Below are 18,071 nucleotides of genomic sequence, written 5' to 3' on the forward strand. Positions count from 1 at the left end.
AAGCAGGTACAGTCCCGTCTGCGCTTCACTGGGGCTGGATGAGGCCCCCCGCCAGGGCAGCTGCAAGCCCAACCCTGTGGGGGCTGCCCATGGTGGCAGGTGTTCTGCTCAGGATAAACCAGATGATGCCACAAACGTTTAGTTTATAATCAAGGCAGCACACAAGCCTCCAACAGAGTGAGTGGGGCACAGTGTGGATCTCCACCCAAAAGAGCAAATTGCAAAAAAGCTGGTAGAGTATAAGCCTCTTTTGTAAAATGAATAACCTAAAAGAGTATTCACTTATGAAAAATGTCTGGAGAAAAATTCCACAAGCTCAGTGGTGGTCATATCTGGAAGGCTCAGATTAGAGGAATTTTTAACTTCCTGTGTTTTGTATATTTCTATAATGCTTAAATGTTTGCTGATGCATGTGTAATACTTTGGTAATCAGAATGACAAAAAAATGTTTTTAAAGAGAAGGGGTACCCCCCACCCTTCATCCATCATGGTTCCCAAACTTCCAAAACAACCAGCATGTGCTGGTAACTCCGCCTCTGTGTTACCAGGAAGTGTTTATGCATCATAAAGGGTTTCGTCCTGAGTGTGTATGATTAATTATTAAGGAGATGTTGTCAATCCTGTCAGATAAGTTTAATGTTTAGTTTGAGGATTGAAATGTTAAAGGCTTTGTCCATTGACTTTGCACGCTGTTGCTTAGGTGTCAGTTAAAAAGCAATGGAACCAAAGGGCAAGCTGTGATTTTGTTTTGTTTTCAAGACCACTTAGACCTGAAACACTTTTACTATTTATGGCACTACACTGCTTTCCTTATCTTCAAGCTCAGGAAAATAGGTTGTTGTTATAATTACTGATCCAGTGAGGAAAGGGAGACTGTGTAAGATGCAAAATGAACGATAAAACACATGATCCGGGCTTCCCTAGTGGCGCAGTGGTTGAGAGTCTGCCTGCCAATGCAGGGGACACGGGTTCGTGCCCTGGTCCGGGAAGATCTCACATGCCGTGGAGCGGCTGGGCCCGTGAGCCATGGCTGCTGAGCCTGCACGTCCGGAGCCTGTGCTCCGCAACGGGAGAGGCCACAACAGTGAGAAGCCCGCGTACCGCAAAAAAAAAAAAAAAAAAAAAAAAAAAAAACCACACACATGATCAAAAAACTGAGTAGCACTGATGGCAGGTGGAAAAGAAGGCCCCAGGAGTGGATATGGGGATAGTGAGAGTAATAAAGCTGAGCTTCCTGGAAGAGGTGGGCCTGTTTGGGAGCAGGAAAGAGTAGAGAGGAGGGCATCATTGAGGAGGAAGGCAGATTCACTTATGAGGCAGGAGCTCTGCAGGCCAGGCCTAGAGTGGGGCCCACTTGCCCCGTTTCCTCTTTTCCCTGAGAGAGGCTGGGGTCCCTGACCCGGCCGTGGCCCTGGGCTCTGGAGACTGTGCTGGACAGAGCCAGGTGGGAGGCCCAGCCAACTCCAACTCTGGACTCTGCCCAGGAATTTCCACTGAGATGAGAAGACAGGCCAAAGCGCAAGCAGGTTGGATCCAGCCCGTCCCCGTGGAAACGCATGCTTCCATCTCCCTGAGAGGGACTTGTTGACCACAAATATGTGAGTAGGAAGAGGAACCTGCCCCTCTCCGTGCAGCTGTGTGTCTGTGTTTGTGTGTGTGCATGGGTGGCTGGGTTTTCCCAGGCTCTGCCTGTGTGTGTACTTCTCTACGTGGGCCTGCTCACATGTGCCCTTGCATGTGTGCTCCTGGGTATGTGAGCTTAGCCAGTCTGGCGCTTGGACAGGGTAGGGTGCTACCCAAGGGGAAGAAAAAGAGAGGGGACAGGAGTGAAGAGAGATGGAGTCTTCGTAAGGGCTCTTATTTACAGATGAGTTTAGGCCTATGAACTGAGCTTCAGCAAAGAAAAAAAAGAAAGAAAGAAAAAGAAAATAAAAAAGGACTATATTGGCTCCTGTAATTGAAAAGTGCAGGGGTAGTACTGGTTTCAGGTATAGTTGGGTCCAGGGACTGGAATGTTGTCTTCAGGATATTGTCTCTCCATCTTTCAGAGATGGGAGAGTGTAATACAATGAAAATATCACTTAATTACAATGGTTTTAACCTGTTGCGGTGAATGATGAAAGCTAAGTCCTGTCTTCAGAAAAATGCCTTTCAGATACATACACATGCTATACATAATTCCTTCCTTTCCTTCTCTATGAAGTGGGCAGACCTTGCCCTGTTTCTGCCTGACCTCCCAGATTTACAAGGACTTGCCTCTCACAGGTTCAGGAGTGCAGGAAGGGGGGGCCTTCCTCTGTCACTGGGGCCCCTGGCACAATGAGGGTTGAGCTCTGGGACGGGAGAGGCTATGCCAGGCCACTGCTCCCCGCTCCCCGCCTCCTCCCTTCCATCCTCTGCCCTTCGCCCAGCCCCTCATCTGGGTCCTGCCTGGCCTCCCCTTTCAGCTTTGGGCCCTGACTTTGTCTTTCAGCTGCAAGGTCTGGAGCACGGAGGACGACACACTGAGACTAAGAGAGGCCAGCTCTCTCACATCAGCAGCTGGTGGTTTGGAGAACCTGGGGGCTGAGCTGTTGGAAAGCCTGGTCTGTCCCCTCCCCCACGTTGGTTTGGCCCCTCCTGGTAGGAGGGGCCTTTTTTCATCATCTTCCTCCCGCCCCCACCTCCTCCTCACCTCTTTGCTTGAACACTTAGGACCCCTGCAGTGTGTTGACCTCCTCCACACAGAGCAGCCCCCTTAATCACTCACTAAACATCTGTGCACACCTATCATGTGCCAGTGTAGCCTGCCCTCGTCAGAAAGGTCAGGGAAGGGCTCTCCCAGGAAGTGACATTTCAGCTGTGATCTAAATGATAAGGAGGAAGGGGCTTCCCTGGCCATCCAGTGGTTAAGACTCTGCTTCCACTGTGCGGGCGGGGGTGGGGGTTCGATCCTTGTTTGGGGAACTAGGATCCCACATGCCTCACCGGCACAGCCAAAAAAAAAAGAAATTAAAGGATAAGTAGGAGAACCCTCATGATGGGGGAGGATGGGGACTCTCTGGGGAGCCGTCAGCCTCTGAGGAGCTGGCAAGCTCGTCCTTGCTCTGGAATGGCCAGGTTGAGGCCCTCCACTCAGAACTTTGGAGCCCAGAACTAGGGACTCACTTCCCTCCCAACCTCCCCTGAAGCACAAATATCCCTCCTTCATGCAGGCCATGAGGATGTGTCTAGCACAGAGCCTAGCACACAGTAGGTGCTCAAAGTTTGGAATTTAAGTTCCCTCTGGTTACTTCCTGTGCCCAGTCCCCACCCCAGCCCACTCCCGAGGCGACTGTGGGCACGCTGGTGGCAGCCTGGGTCTCTCCGCACTCCAGGCCCCCAGCTGTAGTTCTCGCGGGAGGCGGGAGGCACACTCCGGTCCATCTCTGGTGGCTTTAGGAGGAAGGCTGGGACCCTGGCACAGTGACTTAAGCCCTGCAGAAGTCAGGGACAGCGGGAACAAGGCTGGCCTGGAGCCCTCAGGGTGGTAGGTCGTCTCCAGGAAGGATGTGGGCTGGCCTGGGGAGGAGGCCCCTGTGGGGAACCTGGCCTCCTGACAGGGAAGGGGCTCGCTGGACCTTTGCTGAAGAAAGGAGTAAACATATTTTAGCCAACAAATGAGTCCTGCTGACCTCTGCCTCAGAGGTGAGCCGGGCCAGAGGTTCGGAATCTGCTTTGAAGCAGCCAGAATGAAAATCCCATGGGGGACCCCAATTTATATTGAGGAGCTGCTCTGGTTGAAGTTGGATGGGGGCCCTGAGCCAGCCTGGTCCCCTCTTTACTCCCCATCTGCCTTCTACCCTATTCGGTCTCTGGGGCACCTCAGGGAACCTTGAAGCTTAGTTTGAAAACCCCTAGACTGGGCCAGGCCCCTCCTTTCACATGGGGAGGCTGAAGCCCAGAGAGGGAGAGAGATGGACCCAGGTCACACAGGCAGCAAATCGAGCCTAGAGCTTGGCCTCCTGACACCCAGGCCTACTGGGGGGGGGTCCTGACTGGCCAGATCCTGAGCTGATGAGAACGTGTTGCCAAAAACTTGGCTTCTGCGCACTAGTGCCAAATCGAATCTTGGAGACAGAGTTTTGGGTGAAGTAGAAAAGCATAGCTTTATTGCTTTGCCAGGCAAAGGGAGACACAGCCGGCTCCTGCCCTGGAAAACTGTGTGTCCCCACCCAGGAGGATTTGGTGAGGAGTTTTATAGCAATGGTTCAAGGGTGGGGTTGCTGACAAGACTAGGGTGTGTGCAGGGCCTGCACCCCTTTAATTTTGTTTCAGGTAATCTTGTTGATGAGTTTCTCTGGTTCCTTTAATCTGGGCTCAGGTGGTCTTTTCTGGAATGAAGAATGCTGACATTTCCCATCTGTTGGGTTTTAGTTCTGTAAAGAGCTCAAAGATATTGTTATGTGTTTCCCTTGAAGGGGACCCAGGACCCTGCCCCAAGGTTGCACTGTTGTTTGTTGGCTGCTCCTCCCTTTTCTCAGCATCCCTTCCCTTCCCTGATTAGCAACTGTTTGAATCTGCCCTTTGGGACTCAGGGAAGGTCATGGAGGCTGGAGTCTGTTCCCTACAAACAAGAAACGGGGGGCATAGGCTTCTGTGCCCAGAAGGCCCCTAGGGTCCTGCTCGGTCTCAAGCATTCAGCCGGGTGGGGTTGCAGATTCCATCTGTCTGCCTTGGGACGAGATTGAGGAAAAATGCCTCACTTAGGAGGTGGGCGGTGGGGACAGAGACAGGGGAGAGAGTTTCCTTTAAAAAGTGACTGGTGGCTGTATGAGTGTGAGTAAGCATCTCCTACGTGCTCAGCCAGGGAGACCACAGAGGTATTCAGGTACCAGCCTTTCCTCCAGGGACAGACAAGTGACCAGTGACCAGACAAGAACTGGCATTTGCACCGGGTCTAGAAGGCAGTGGGGCTGTGTGACGGCTGCCAGTGGACTGTTCACACTTCCTCTCTCTGGGAGGTGCTGTTGACTCAGAGGATGATGTCCCACAGGAGTAAATGCAGAGCTGGGCACCTCCCCACTTTGCTCCTCAGACAGTTGGAAATGGGACAGGGGAGGGGAGGCAGCCATCGTGGTCTGTGCATTTCTGTATGTTGGTAAGGTTCTTCCTTATTGTCTCAGTTTGTTCCTTCCCAAGCCCTGGAGGCAGGATTATCACTGGGGTAGTGGTGCTGCTCCAGGCTGAGACACAGCTGGTGTTACAGACAGAGGCCGGAAGGAGTGGATGGCCGGAGCCATTCCTTAGTTTGCTCTGGGCTAGGGTTGCCCTGTAACCCTGTGGGATGTCAAGGCCAGTGCCTGGTTCGCCCCATGTTGCCATTTTACTGGGGACGTACCTGAGTGGCTCCTACCTGGAGGTGTTGAGAATCCCCACAGGGGTGGGAGTCTGGGGGCACCACTCATAGACCCTGCTGGTCTTCTCCCCAGGAGGAGCCTGCAGCCAGCCCTGAGGGTGAGATGCTTCTGCAGGGAGCATGCACAGCTGCTTTGATGGATCTGCACAGGCCTGCTATGTACTGGTGAGCTTGGGGCCCAACCCCACCAGGGAGGTAATCACTCCTGCTTAGCCCCATGGCTCCCACCACCCAGGTTTCAGCCACCTCCACCCCAGTCATCCATGTCTCAGGGCAAGGTCATTCACTTACCCAATAACTCAACAAAGGTTTGTTGAGCACAACAAACCTCAAGGCCAGCTCTCGTTCCAAAAGCTGGGGAATGAGAATTGAACCAGACCAGATCTTGTTCCCAAGGTACTCTCTGATCAGTAAGGGAGAGGGGAACAAATATTTCCACATAATGCCAAGAGCCATCTGGGAGCACCAAGGAAGGATGTGGGGGTGATCAGGGAGGACTTCCAGGAGGAGGTAACATTCCAGTCTCACAGGTTGAACAGGAGTTAACCAGGTAAAAGGGGAAGGACAATAGGAGTGAGAAGGCAGAGGAACACTTGAGCAAAGGTGAAAACCTGCAGTATGTGGGCAGGCAGCTGATAAACATTCAAGTATGGCTGGAGGGTAAAGTTCTAGACCGGGAGTGCCAGAGGATGAGGCTGGAGGGATGAGAAGGGGCCAGGTATTGGGAGGGAGTTGGAGAAACTTGGATTTTACCTCCAAGGCCAGAGAGAGCCATTGAAGGATTTAAACCGGGAAGTGTCAAGTTTGGATTCACATTGTGGAAACCCAGAAGAGGCAGGCGGGAAAGACGGGAGGAGATGTTGAGGACCACATTCCATACGGGAGAAGATGAAGTGCTGGAGGATGGAAGGGGGTGGATTTGAGAAATCTTCGAGAAGCCACACCAGCCAGACTTGGGAGCTGATCCCCTGTGCAGGATGAAGGAGGCCCTGGAATCCAGGATGCCTCAGGGTTCTGCTTGGACCACGGGGGTGGTGATGCTGCCCACCAGAGCGAGGGAACAGGGGTGGAGGAGGGGATCTCAGCAGGGAGTGGGATGGAGAGTTGTTTTGGACAGTGTGTTGGAGGTAACCGCTGCCAGGCCCTCCAGGAGGAGAAGAGGTTTCCCAGGGGTGCTTGGAGAATGAATTGAGAGGTGGTTTGCACATGGAAACCTGGGGACCAGCCACATGGAAGGAATTAGAGAGGAAGAGGAATCCTGAGACAACCTGAGAAGGCGTGCAGGTGGGGGCAGCAGCAGGACACCAGGAGCAGAGTCGGTGCAGAAGCCCAGGGAGCAAAGGGTTTCAAGAAGGAGGGGAAGATCACCAGCATCTCTGCGGTAAGGGGACCAGCGGGCCAAGGATGGAGCAGTGTCCGTGGGATTTAGGGACAAGGAAGTCATGGTGACTTAGGGTGGACTTGCAAAAGCTGGATGGAGAACAGGAGGAGAGGCAGTGTAGACAGTAAGTCTAGACAGCTCTTGCGAGAAATTTTTTAATGAGAACTGGGCGGGAATATTAAAGGAAGGGTGTGGCAGTGTCGAGGAAGGGGGTGTGTTTGTGAAGGGAGACACTTTGACTGTGTTTATGAGCTGAGGCAGGGAGTTTGTAGACAGAAGAGGAAGAGCGAGGAGGTGGAGCTGACCGGTGGAGCAAGGTCCCCTGGGCACGGGGAAGGAGGGGTCCAGGGCCCAGGCGGAGAGGCGGGTCCTCACGGCTGGAGGCTCGATTTGGCCTGGCAGGTGGGTGATCGACAGGGGAGGTGGGTGTGGATGCAGAGGCCTTCGTGGGGACTACACAGGGGAGAGGACATGGAGGCATGACAGCAGGGGCCCCAGTCTTCATGATGAAATCAAAAGCAGGATGCCCTGCTGCGATGGGGCTGGTTCATGGCCCTGACAGCTTCCTCCTCGAGATGTCGCACACCGCGAAGTCTTCCTTTGGCAGGAGCTGAGCAGGGCCGTCTTGGTTCCCCTTGTGTCCACCTTCACTCAGACTCAGATTTGTTTCTCTTGAAGAAATGATTGAATTCCTTCTAGCAGATAATGGAAATGACCTACCATATCCTATTTCCACTTTTGTCTTGGCTGTCAGGAACTCAGTCTCAATCATTAAATCCTCCCTTACTTTCTCCATGTTTGGGATTTTGATTTCCTCCAGCTCTGATATCTTTACTGTATCACGTCTTCTATGGCAAGGCTCTCCACGTACTTCCTGAAGTAGGTGTGGTAGAGAAATGAAGCTCATGTCCTCAGCACTTAGTCTGAGCCGTAGCAATGGCTTCCTCACCTTAGGTGGGCTTTCTCCGTGGATGCAAAGATAACACTGGAGGCTGACTGACATGGAGGGCCTCAGTGTCCCCAATCTCAGAAGAGTGTACCTGTTGCCCATATTTCCAGCCAAGTCCCTGGAGGCCTTTGATGGGCCTAGCTCAGGTCATGTGCCCATCCCTGGGCCCAGGGGATGCTCTGGTCTCCCACCCCTGACGTGGGTCAGACACCGCGGGACCACATGGGCTAAGAGTAGGGAGGGAGTGCCCAAAAGGAACAGAAAATCCTATCACCGGAGAGGTGAATGGATCCTAGAAGGATGAAAATACTTCCTAATACATGTTTCTCCCGTGTCCTGCCTGGAGGACTTGTCCACACAGCCCTCTCTCCTGCACGACATGCCAGTTCCTGCTGGCCACAGACAGACCCAGGTTGGAATTCCAGTCCAATTTCCTCCCTGTGTGAGTCACTTCACTTCTCATCTCTAAATGGGGATCACCACAGTACCGACCTGTGAAATGGGTGTGAAGAGTAATTCTGGCAGTGCTATAAGTCGTGCTGAACTTGGTGCCTGTCTCCCACCAGCTCCCCCTCCTTTGACTTCCCACAGCCCTATGCCTGCATCCCTGGCGCTGCCCTGCAGAGCCTCACCTGTGTGCTTCTAACTAACCCCCATACAGGTGTCCCAGCCCACAAACTTCTGCGTCAGAGAAAAGTAACTTTATTTTCCATAACTCGACTTATGGAAAATAAAGTTTCTATTTCAATTTCATTGTTCCAAGTGAGGGATAGGAACTGAGCGTCTGTCAGTTTGGAATATGCCTTCACCTCTTTCCTCAGGAGTCCCTGGGGGTGATTATCCATGATCAGTTCTCAAGGGTCTGCTAACCTGTCCACTTCCCCAACTGGTCCTGGGTTCTCTGCCGCTGCAAGTAGCCATGGAGACACCCCCATCTCCATCGTGGGCCTGTTCTGGTCTCCTTTCTCTCTGAGCCACTCATAGAGATCATTTACTCTGCTTCAGTGCCTGCTGAGGTGTGTGGAACCTTAGAAGCCTCTGTGACTCTGCCTGCCCATGCATTCCATGTGCATTCCTCTCCGTGACATTTTGCTGCCTCCCTGGGGCAGGATGCCTTTGCTTGCAAAGCCACAAGTATGCCTGGGCTTTTGCCACCTCCCCTGGCTCAGAGTCCTTTTCTCTGGGACCCACGGGTATCCTCTAGTTTGGCAGCAGAGGGGGAGGGGGAGGGATTACACTTACTCAAAATGTTCCATCCCACATTTTTTATCCAATGGAAATGTTATAAGTCCTTTCCATTCTTCAAGGGCTCTGGCTCTTGAAATTCATAAGCCAGGGAGAGATAGCTCCCCTCTGCTATCTGCTATCATATTCCTCTCTTGAGGTATAGCACAGACTGGCCTAGCTGCTCAAATGGGAAGAAGGGCAAAGGGGGAAAAGGAAATTCCAGGAAGATAAATGGTTACTGATGAATATTCAGAATGGGATCCTGACACACACAAGTGAATGCCTTCCTGGAGCCACTGACTTATCCACCTCTGTCCTCCTCGGAACCTAGTGTGGCTCTGGAACATAGCAGGCGCTCCGTTGATGCTCAGAGATTCATGCTGTCTTGCCTCCTCCTTAAACATCTCCCTCAGCACTTTGGTCAGCACTTTATAGTTTGCAAAGCCCTTTTACACACATTCTGTCAATTAACTTCATAATGACCCTCTGACAAAATAGAGACAATGGTGCTCATTTCCAGACGAAGAAACTAAGGCTCAGAGAGCTCTGGCTGGAGTAAGGTGGAGCTGGAGGATAGGGCTGCAGGGTCCTGCAGACGCCAGTGTCATTATGGATGACCCCGTCTCTGTTTCATCTCCACCTACTCCCAGCATTTGCTGCCTTCCTGCTGATGGCCTGCCTCCTGGATTTGCAGAGGGCCCTGGCATTGTTTGTCCTCACCTGCGTGGACCTCGTCTTCCTGGCCCACAGCCTGCTGAAGAGGCTGCTGGGGCCAAAGCTGCTGAGGTGTGTCAAGCCTCTGGGGCATCCCAGCCTGAACCTCCGGTTTAAGAGGTAAGTGAGGCCCCAGGGGAGTATGGGGGTGGGCAGGCACACTGGCAGAGGGCCACATTGTCAGAGGGGTCACAGCCAGGGCTGGGTGGGGAGGTCCTTTGTCCTTGTCGCACCAGAGGGCTCCTGGACCATGGGGAGCACATGTTACTTGCCTGCCTCCTGGGAGCTCCAGAGCAGGTGTTGCTGGGTAGCTTCAGAGGCATCTTTGTGCCATCTTTGTGGCATTTTGCCAGTTCCCACCTGATTCTCTGCTCCAGTTAAAACAGGTGACTATGATACCTGAGGACAGGAATCAACACTTTCCTAAATTCAGATATCCCAGCCCATTCAAGCAGGGAGGGCCCATATCAATGCCTCCTATCAGATCACCTGGAGCATGCCTGAGACATACAGCTGCAGGGGACCACCCCTGGTGTCTGATTCAGCAGTCTGAACTGAGGTCCAGGAATCAATATTTTTTTAACTTTTTATTTTATATTAGAGTATAGTTGATTAACAATGCTATGACAGTTTCAGGTGTACAGCAAAGTGATTCAGTTAAACATATACATGTATCTATTCTTATTGAAATTCTTTTCCTTTTAGTTAATATTTTTAGTTAGCCACCAGGGGATTCTGATGTAGCCAGCCATGTTCCTGAACAACAGTTTGGGATCCCCTGGTTTTTAAACTGGGTTCCTTAGAGCTGTGGAAACCTTGGAGGTACCATAGGGCAGGTGAGGGAGATTGGAGAGGGGAACATCAGACACCCTGCCTCCCAATCTCCATTTCAACCAGACAACTCTATTTTATCTGTTTTATAAACAGGTTTGCAAAAAAAAAAAAAAATTTAGCTGGAAAAAAATGTTTCTATGGCTTAAAAAAGGTACTCTTTTTTTGTTGATGAAGAAATTGGTGCCCAAAGATAATCAATGACTAAGCCAGGCAGGTGCAGGGCATAATGGTGTTTCCCAAAGTAAGACCCCCATACCACAGCAAAATGCTTTGAGCCAGCCTATAAACAAATTTTTAGTTTTATTTATAAATAGGTTTGTTTTTACATTTGCCTTCTCTTTATTAAATAGATTTATAAAAGGATTTATTTTTACAGTCATCTTCTGTTTATGACAAATCACTGATACTGGTTTTCCATTTGAGGTATTGTTATAAAGTTTCCTTTAAAAAAATATATGCAGGGCTTCCCTGGTGGTGCAGTGGTTGAGAGTCCGCCTGCCGATGCAGGGGACACGGGTTCATGCCCTGGTCCGGGAGGATCCCGCATGCCGTGGAGCGGCTGGGCCCGTGAGCCATGGCTGCAGAGCGGCTGCTGAGCCTGCACGTCCGGAGACTGTGCTCTGCAATGGGAGAGGCCACAACAGTGAGAGGCCCACGTACCGCAGGAAAAAAAAAAAAATATATATATATATATATATATATATATGCAGGTAGGGAGTTCCCTGGTGGTCTAGTGGTTAGGATTTGGCGCTTTCACTGCCATGGCCCCAGGTTCAGTTCCCAGTTGGGGAACTGAGATCCCGCAAGCTGCGTGGCATGGCCAAGGAAAAAAAGAAAAATACATGCAGATAAACTAGACTGTATAAAAACTAAAATTTTTTGATTCAGAGGACACCATCAACAAAGTGAAAAGACAACCCACAGAATGGGAGAAAATATTTGCAAATTATATACCAAAAAAAAAAAACCCACAGCAAGATACCACTTCCCATCTACTAGGATGGCTATAACAAAAAAGATAAATGATAGCAAGAGTTGGCAAAGATGCGAAAAAATTTGAAACCCTCATACACTCCTGAAAGAAATGTAAGATGATGCAGCTGCAACAGAAAACAATGTCAGTTCCTCAAAATGTTATACGTAGAGTTACCATACCCAGCATTTCTGCTCTTAGGTATATACCTAAGAGAAATGAAAACATATATCCGAAAACTTATATGCAAATGTTCATAGCATCATTATTCATAATAGCCAAAGTGGAAACAACCCAAATGCCCATCAACCATTAAATGGTTGAATAAATTGTGTCTGTACATATAATGGAATATTATTTGGCCATAAAAAGAAGGTAGTACTGATAAATGCTACAATAATGACAAAGCTTGAAAACATTATGCTAAGTAAAAGATGCCAGTCACAAAGAACCATGTACTGTATGATTCCATTTATATGAAATGTCCAGAATAGGAAAATCTATAGAGACAGAGAGTAGTGATTTTTTAAAATTATTTATTTATTTATTTTGTTGTGCCGGGTCTTAGTTGTGGGAGGTGTGCTCCTTAGTTGCGGCTCATGGGCTCCTTAGTTGTGGCATACAAACTCTTAGTTGCTCATGCATGTGGGATCTAGTTCCCTGACCAGGGATTGAACCCAGGCCCCCTGCATTGGGAGCTTGGAGTATTAACCACTGCACCACCAGGGAAGTGCTGATTAGTGACTGACTAGGGCTGGAGGGGGATGGGAAGATGGGGGTGGTGAGTAGAGGTGTGGGGTTTCTCTTTGGGCTGATGAAAATGTTCTAAATTTGATTGCAGTGATGGTTGTACAACCCTGTAAATATACTAAAAACCATTGAACCATACTCTTTTTTAAAATTAATTAATTAATTTTCATTTTTGGTTGCATTGGGTCTTCGTTGCTGCACCCAGGCTTTCTCTAGTTGCAGCAAGCAGGGGCTACTCTTCGTTGCGGTTTCATGCTTCTCATTGTGGTGGCTTCTCTTGTTGCAGAGCATGGGCTCTAGGCGCATGGGCTTCAGTAGTTGTGGCACACGGGCTTCAGTAGTTGTGGCTCGTGGGCTCTAGAGCGCAGGCTCAGTAGCTGTGGTGCACAGGCTTAGTTGCTCCGCAGCCTGTGGGATCTTCCTGGACCAGGGCTCAAACCCGTGTCCCCTGCATTGGCAGGCGGATTCTTAAACACTGCGCCACCAGGGAATCCCTGAACCATACTCTTTAAATGGGAAAATTGTATAATATGTGAATTTTGTCTCAGTAAACTGTTTTTAAAATACATGCATTTGGGCTTCCCTGGTGGCGCAGTGGTTGAGAGTCCGCCTGCCGATTCAGGGGACACGGGTTCGGGCCCCGGTACGGGAGGATCCCACATGCCGTGGAGCGGCTGGGCCCGTGAGCCATGGCCGCTGAGCCTGCACATCCGGAGCCTGTGCTCCACAACGGGAGAGGCCACAACAGTGAGAGGCCCACGTACCGCAAAAAAAAAAATACATGCATTTGATTTCAGCTTCCAAAATCAGGTCAAGATGGAATAACAGAGACCAGGTTTATCCTCTCACTTGAAGCAACTAAAAAACCAGAACAAATAGTATATGGCTCTTAAGAAATTGGGCATCAGGCAACAAAGGACAGTGATCCTTGAGAAATAGGAAACAAATGAGATGAGCTCTATGATTGCCCCAGCTTACTGCACTGAGGGGGTTTCCAGCCCACAGTGCAGCAAAGGGGCATTAAGGTGGGGCCAGTAGATTTCCTGAGTTGAAAAGACAGAGCTTGGACTTCAGGAAAGCCAAGGTGGCTAGAGTTCACAATGCAGAGTACCAGAGGGGAGAGATCTGCTCCCGTTATCTGCAGAGGGTTCTCCTCCAGTATTCAACGGAGTTCTGATCAGTGAATGCGTATGAGAAAACTATACAAGGCCTAGAAAAGAACCACTGAAAAGGATTAGAGAACAGTGGCCAGAGATCACACAGGGTCAGGAATAGTGTTTGCTCTCAAAAGTCAGAGTGGAAAACCTCATGATTCACCAGATATTGTTTAGAGTACTAAGAAAGATCTTGGGTCAGTAATAGGGGAAAATTAACCACAGAATAAACCCTGCTCAGGCTCTACCTAACAAATTTTAAAAAAACATGAAAGAATCAAACAGAGCATCAGTTAACCATGGCACATTAAGTAGGCAAACAGACAAGTAATTGAAATCTCCAAAGGAGAAGGAGGGAAGAAAAAATACTTGAAGAAATTATATCCAAGAAATTCCAAATCTGATGAAAATTATAAACCCAGACATCCAAGGAACTCTACAAACCTACAGCACAAGAAACATGAAGAAAACCACACCAAAGCACATCATAATCAGAGAAAGCATTTGACAAAATTCCACTCCCATTTCTGATAAAAATTCTGAGCAAACTAGGAATAGAAGGGAACGTCCCCAATCTGATAAAGACCAGCTACCAAAAATCTACAGCTAACCTCATACTTAATTGGGAAAGACTGAGTGCTTACCCACTGAAATCAAGAACAAAGTAGGAATGTCCATTCTCACCACTTTTATTCAGCATTGTACTGGAGGTTCTAGCTTGTGCAGTCGGGTAGGAAAAAGAAATAAAAGGCATGTAGATTAGAAAGGAAGAAGTAAATCTGTCTTTATCCACAGACAACAGGATTGTCTACATAGAAAATCCTATGGAATCTACAAAAAAACTAGTATAACTAATAAGTGAGTTTAGCAAGTTTGAAGGATACAAGCTCAACATACAAAAAACAAAAGTATTTCTATATACTAACAACAAACAATCATAAATTAAAATTATAAATGTTATTTAGAATAGCATAAAACATATGAAATACTTAAGGATAAATCTGACAAAAGACCTGCAAACCTGTGCATGGAAAACTACAAAACATTGCTGAGAGAAATTAAAGAAGACAAATAAATGGAGCAAAATACCAAGTTCATGGATTGAAAGAGTCAATATTTTTAATATATCAATTCTCCTCAAATTAATCTATAGATTCTAAGAGTATTCAATCAAAATTCTAGCAGACTTTTGGGATAGGAATCAAAAGATGATTCTAGGGGCTTCCCTGGTGGCGCAGTGGTTGGGAGTCCGCCTGCCGATGCAGGGGACATGGGTTCGTGCCCCGGTCCAGGAAGATCCCACATGCCGCGGAGTGGCTGTGCCCGTGAGCCATGGCCGCTGAACCTGTGCGTCTGGAGCCTGTGCTCCACAACGGGAGAGGCCACAGCAGTGAGAGGCCCGCGTACCAAAAAAAAAAAAAAAAGATGATTCTAGAAGTCATATGGAAATGCAAAGAACCTAGAATAACCAAGACGACTTTGAAAAAGATGAACAAAGTTGATGAATTTACACTACCTGTCTTTAAGACTTATTATAAAGCTACAGTAATCAAGACCATGTGGTATTGGCCTCAAGACAGACAAATAGATCAATGGAATAGAATAGAGAGTACAGAAATAGACCTATATATATATATAACCAATTGATTTTTGACAGGGGTGCTAAGACAATTCAGTGAAGAAATAATAATCATCTCAACAAATTCTTCTAGAACAATAGGATATCCATATGTAGAATAAGAAGGAGGAGAAGAATAGGAGGAGCAGGAGGAGAGAGAAACAAAGGAACTTTGATCCATGCCTCCCATTATATTAAAAAATTAACTGAAAATAGATCATAAACCTAAATGTAAAGCCTGAAACTATAAAACTACTATAAGAAAACGTAGGAGAAAATCTTTGTGACCTTGAGTTAAGTAAATTTTTTAGATACAGAACCAAAATCACAATCCATTTTTTTAAATTAAACTTCATCAGAATTCAGGACTTTTGCTCTTCAAAAAGACTTGGTTAAGAGAATAAAAACATAAGCTATGATTAGGAGAAAAGCTTTGAAAGTCGTATACCTGACAAAGGACTTGCATCCAGAATGTATTAAGAACTCTCAAAACTCAATAATAAGAAAACCCAGTTTAAGGGTGGGCTCAATATGTTAACAGATGTTTAGTTAAAGAAGATATATAAGTGGCAAATAAACACATGGAAAAATGCTCAACATCATTAGTCATTAGGGAAATGCAAATTAAAACCACAAAGAGATACTGCTATATGTCTGCCAGAATGACTAGAATTCAAATGATTTACCATACCAACCATGTTGACAAAGATGTGGAGGAACTGGAATGTTTACATACTGCTGGTGGGAATGGAAAAATGTATAATCACTTTGGAAAAGAGTTTGGCAGTCTCCTAAAAAGTTAGATCTACCATATGAGTCACCCATTCCACTTATAGTATTTACCCAAGAGAAAAGAAAGCATACGTCCACATAAAGACTTGCACATGAATGTTTGAATGTTCATAGCAGCTTTATCTGCAATAGCCCCAAACTGGAAACAACCTAAATGTTCATCAACAGTTGAATGTATAAGCCAACTGTGGTACATCCACACAATGGAATACTACTCAGCAATAAAAAGAAATGAATGCATGCAAAAACATGGATGAACCTCAAAATAAAATCATTACACTAAGTGAAAGAAGTCAGACAAAAAAAATATGTGCTGTATGATTCCATTTCTATGAAATCCTAGAAATTGCAAACTCATCTAGTGACAGAAAACAGATCATTTGCTGCCTGGGGATGAGGGAAGGAATTACAAAGGAGTATGAAGAAGCTTTTGAGGGTGATGGATATAATACACTCACTGCGATACTGGTGATGGTTTCATGGTGTATACATATGTCAAAACTATCAACTTATACACTTTCAACATATTCTATTTATTATGTCAATCATACCTCTAATACCAGGTGGGGAAGGGTGGAGGGAAGGGATAGTTAGGGAGTTTGGGATTGACATGCACACACTGCTATATTTAAAAAGGATAACCAACGAGGACCTACTGCATAGCACAGGGAACTCTGCTCAATGTTATGTGGCAGCCTGGATGGAAGGGGAGCCTGGGGGAGAATGGACACATGTATATGTATGGCTGAGTCGCTCTGCTGTGCACCTGAAACTTTCACAACATTGTTAATCGGCTATACGCCAATATAAAATAAAAAGTTAAAAATCATATCTCTAATAAAGCTATTAAAAACAACCCCCTTCCAAAAAAATAAACCCCCAAACATGCATTTCAGTTTTTATAAAATGAGTTAACTTCAAGGAAAATAGTACAGGTGGCACAGAGACAGGGCAGAAATCGTGCCAATGGAACTGGGATGATAGGAGTTTGGGAAACACACCAAAAATAAACAGTCAACTCTGGGGTTAGCCTGATGGATTTCAGGTCCTGGGTCCTCCTCTTACTGGCTGGTGACCGTGTACAGAACTAGTTAAGGGAATAGATTTGCTGCCAGAGTGCCTGGGCTAAGATCTCAGCTTTGCTACTTTCTAGATGGGCGGCTGTGGGCAAGTCATTTAACTTCCTGGGCCTCCGTTTCTTCATCTCTAAGATGAGGACAGTTACTGGAAGTCTCTCAGCACCCAGCATAGTTCCTGGCACAATACAGGTGCTCAGTGAACCTTATGTGTGGTTATAGTACCCAGTGAGTTGAAGACTGGGTCGGGGCTAGACCTTGAATACCCAGTACCCAGACCTGGGCTCTTGAACATTTCAGGCTGCCTCCTGGACAAGCAAATCCCAGCCCCAGGGAGGGAGGTGTTGCTGTAAAAGTTGCATCCAGCCCTAGGTCTCAGATGCTCAACTCTGCATTGCAGACTGACACTACTGCTTCTGGGCTTTGGGTGAGCAGAGCCCATGGTCCATGGTGCTGAGTTCTAGCCCACACAGACCCCACCTCACCCTGGCAAGGTCAGAGGCTGGGCTGAGCTGAGCATCATTGCAGCTTTGAGAACTCCTGCCTCTTGATGGAGCCATGTGCTCGGCACCATGCTAAGCTGAGTACACACATCCTCTGATTTAGTCCTCTCAGCAGCCTTGAGAAATGGGGTGTCTTTGGCTTTGTTTACCCAATGAGGAAACTAGACTCAGAGAGGCTATGTGGTCTGTCTGAGGTTACACAGCGTTCTCTCTCTCCCCCCACCAGCCCTGAGTACACTTTCTCTGGGGCCCTGGGTGCTATTGTGTGGGGGTGAGGAGATACTTACAGTGATGACTTTCTGCCCCTCTCCTGCAGGGAGCCCTTTCTAGCCCTTGCTGCTTTCCTGGGCCTGATCCTACGGCTGGTTCTGGACACCTCTCAGCGGCCTGAGCAGCTGGTGTCCTTTGGAGGAATCTGCATGTTCATCAGCCTCCTCTTTGCCTTCTCAAAGCATCACCGCGCAGTGAGTGCTTAGCTATCAGGTCCAGAGTGGGCTGCAGCCCCTTCTCTCTCTGATATCAGGTCCCCCCCTACCACCATTTCACAGTGTGGTTAACACCTTCCCCCAGACCCCAGCCAAGCCTCCCAGAGATCCTGATGCACACCTGGGTGTAGGGATCACTGCTAAGGAGTCATTAAATGCTGAGAGGTAGCAGGAGCCCTTAGGAGTCCAGCTCCCTTCCGCTGGGGGTGGGGAGAGTGCATTGAGGGAGAGAGAGTGG

General features: G+C 48.0%; 1 protein-coding gene across 1 annotated transcript in view; it reads left to right on the forward strand.

The window, feature by feature from the left end:
• Nucleotides 1-516: 516 nt before the first annotated feature.
• SLC28A1 (solute carrier family 28 member 1) overlaps nucleotides 517-18,071 on the forward strand; it is a 47,530-nt gene continuing 29,975 nt past the window's right edge. The window contains 8 exon segments of the mRNA XM_060096126.1: nucleotides 517-524; nucleotides 2,474-2,585; nucleotides 3,421-3,441; nucleotides 3,444-3,508; nucleotides 4,729-4,731; nucleotides 5,451-5,542; nucleotides 9,585-9,768; nucleotides 17,665-17,812. Coding sequence (XP_059952109.1) covers nucleotides 517-524; nucleotides 2,474-2,585; nucleotides 3,421-3,441; nucleotides 3,444-3,508; nucleotides 4,729-4,731; nucleotides 5,451-5,542; nucleotides 9,585-9,768; nucleotides 17,665-17,812 — 633 coding nt within the window.

Source organism: Mesoplodon densirostris, chromosome 4, assembly GCF_025265405.1.
Source record: "Mesoplodon densirostris isolate mMesDen1 chromosome 4, mMesDen1 primary haplotype, whole genome shotgun sequence".
Lineage (NCBI taxonomy): Eukaryota > Metazoa > Chordata > Mammalia > Artiodactyla > Ziphiidae > Mesoplodon > Mesoplodon densirostris.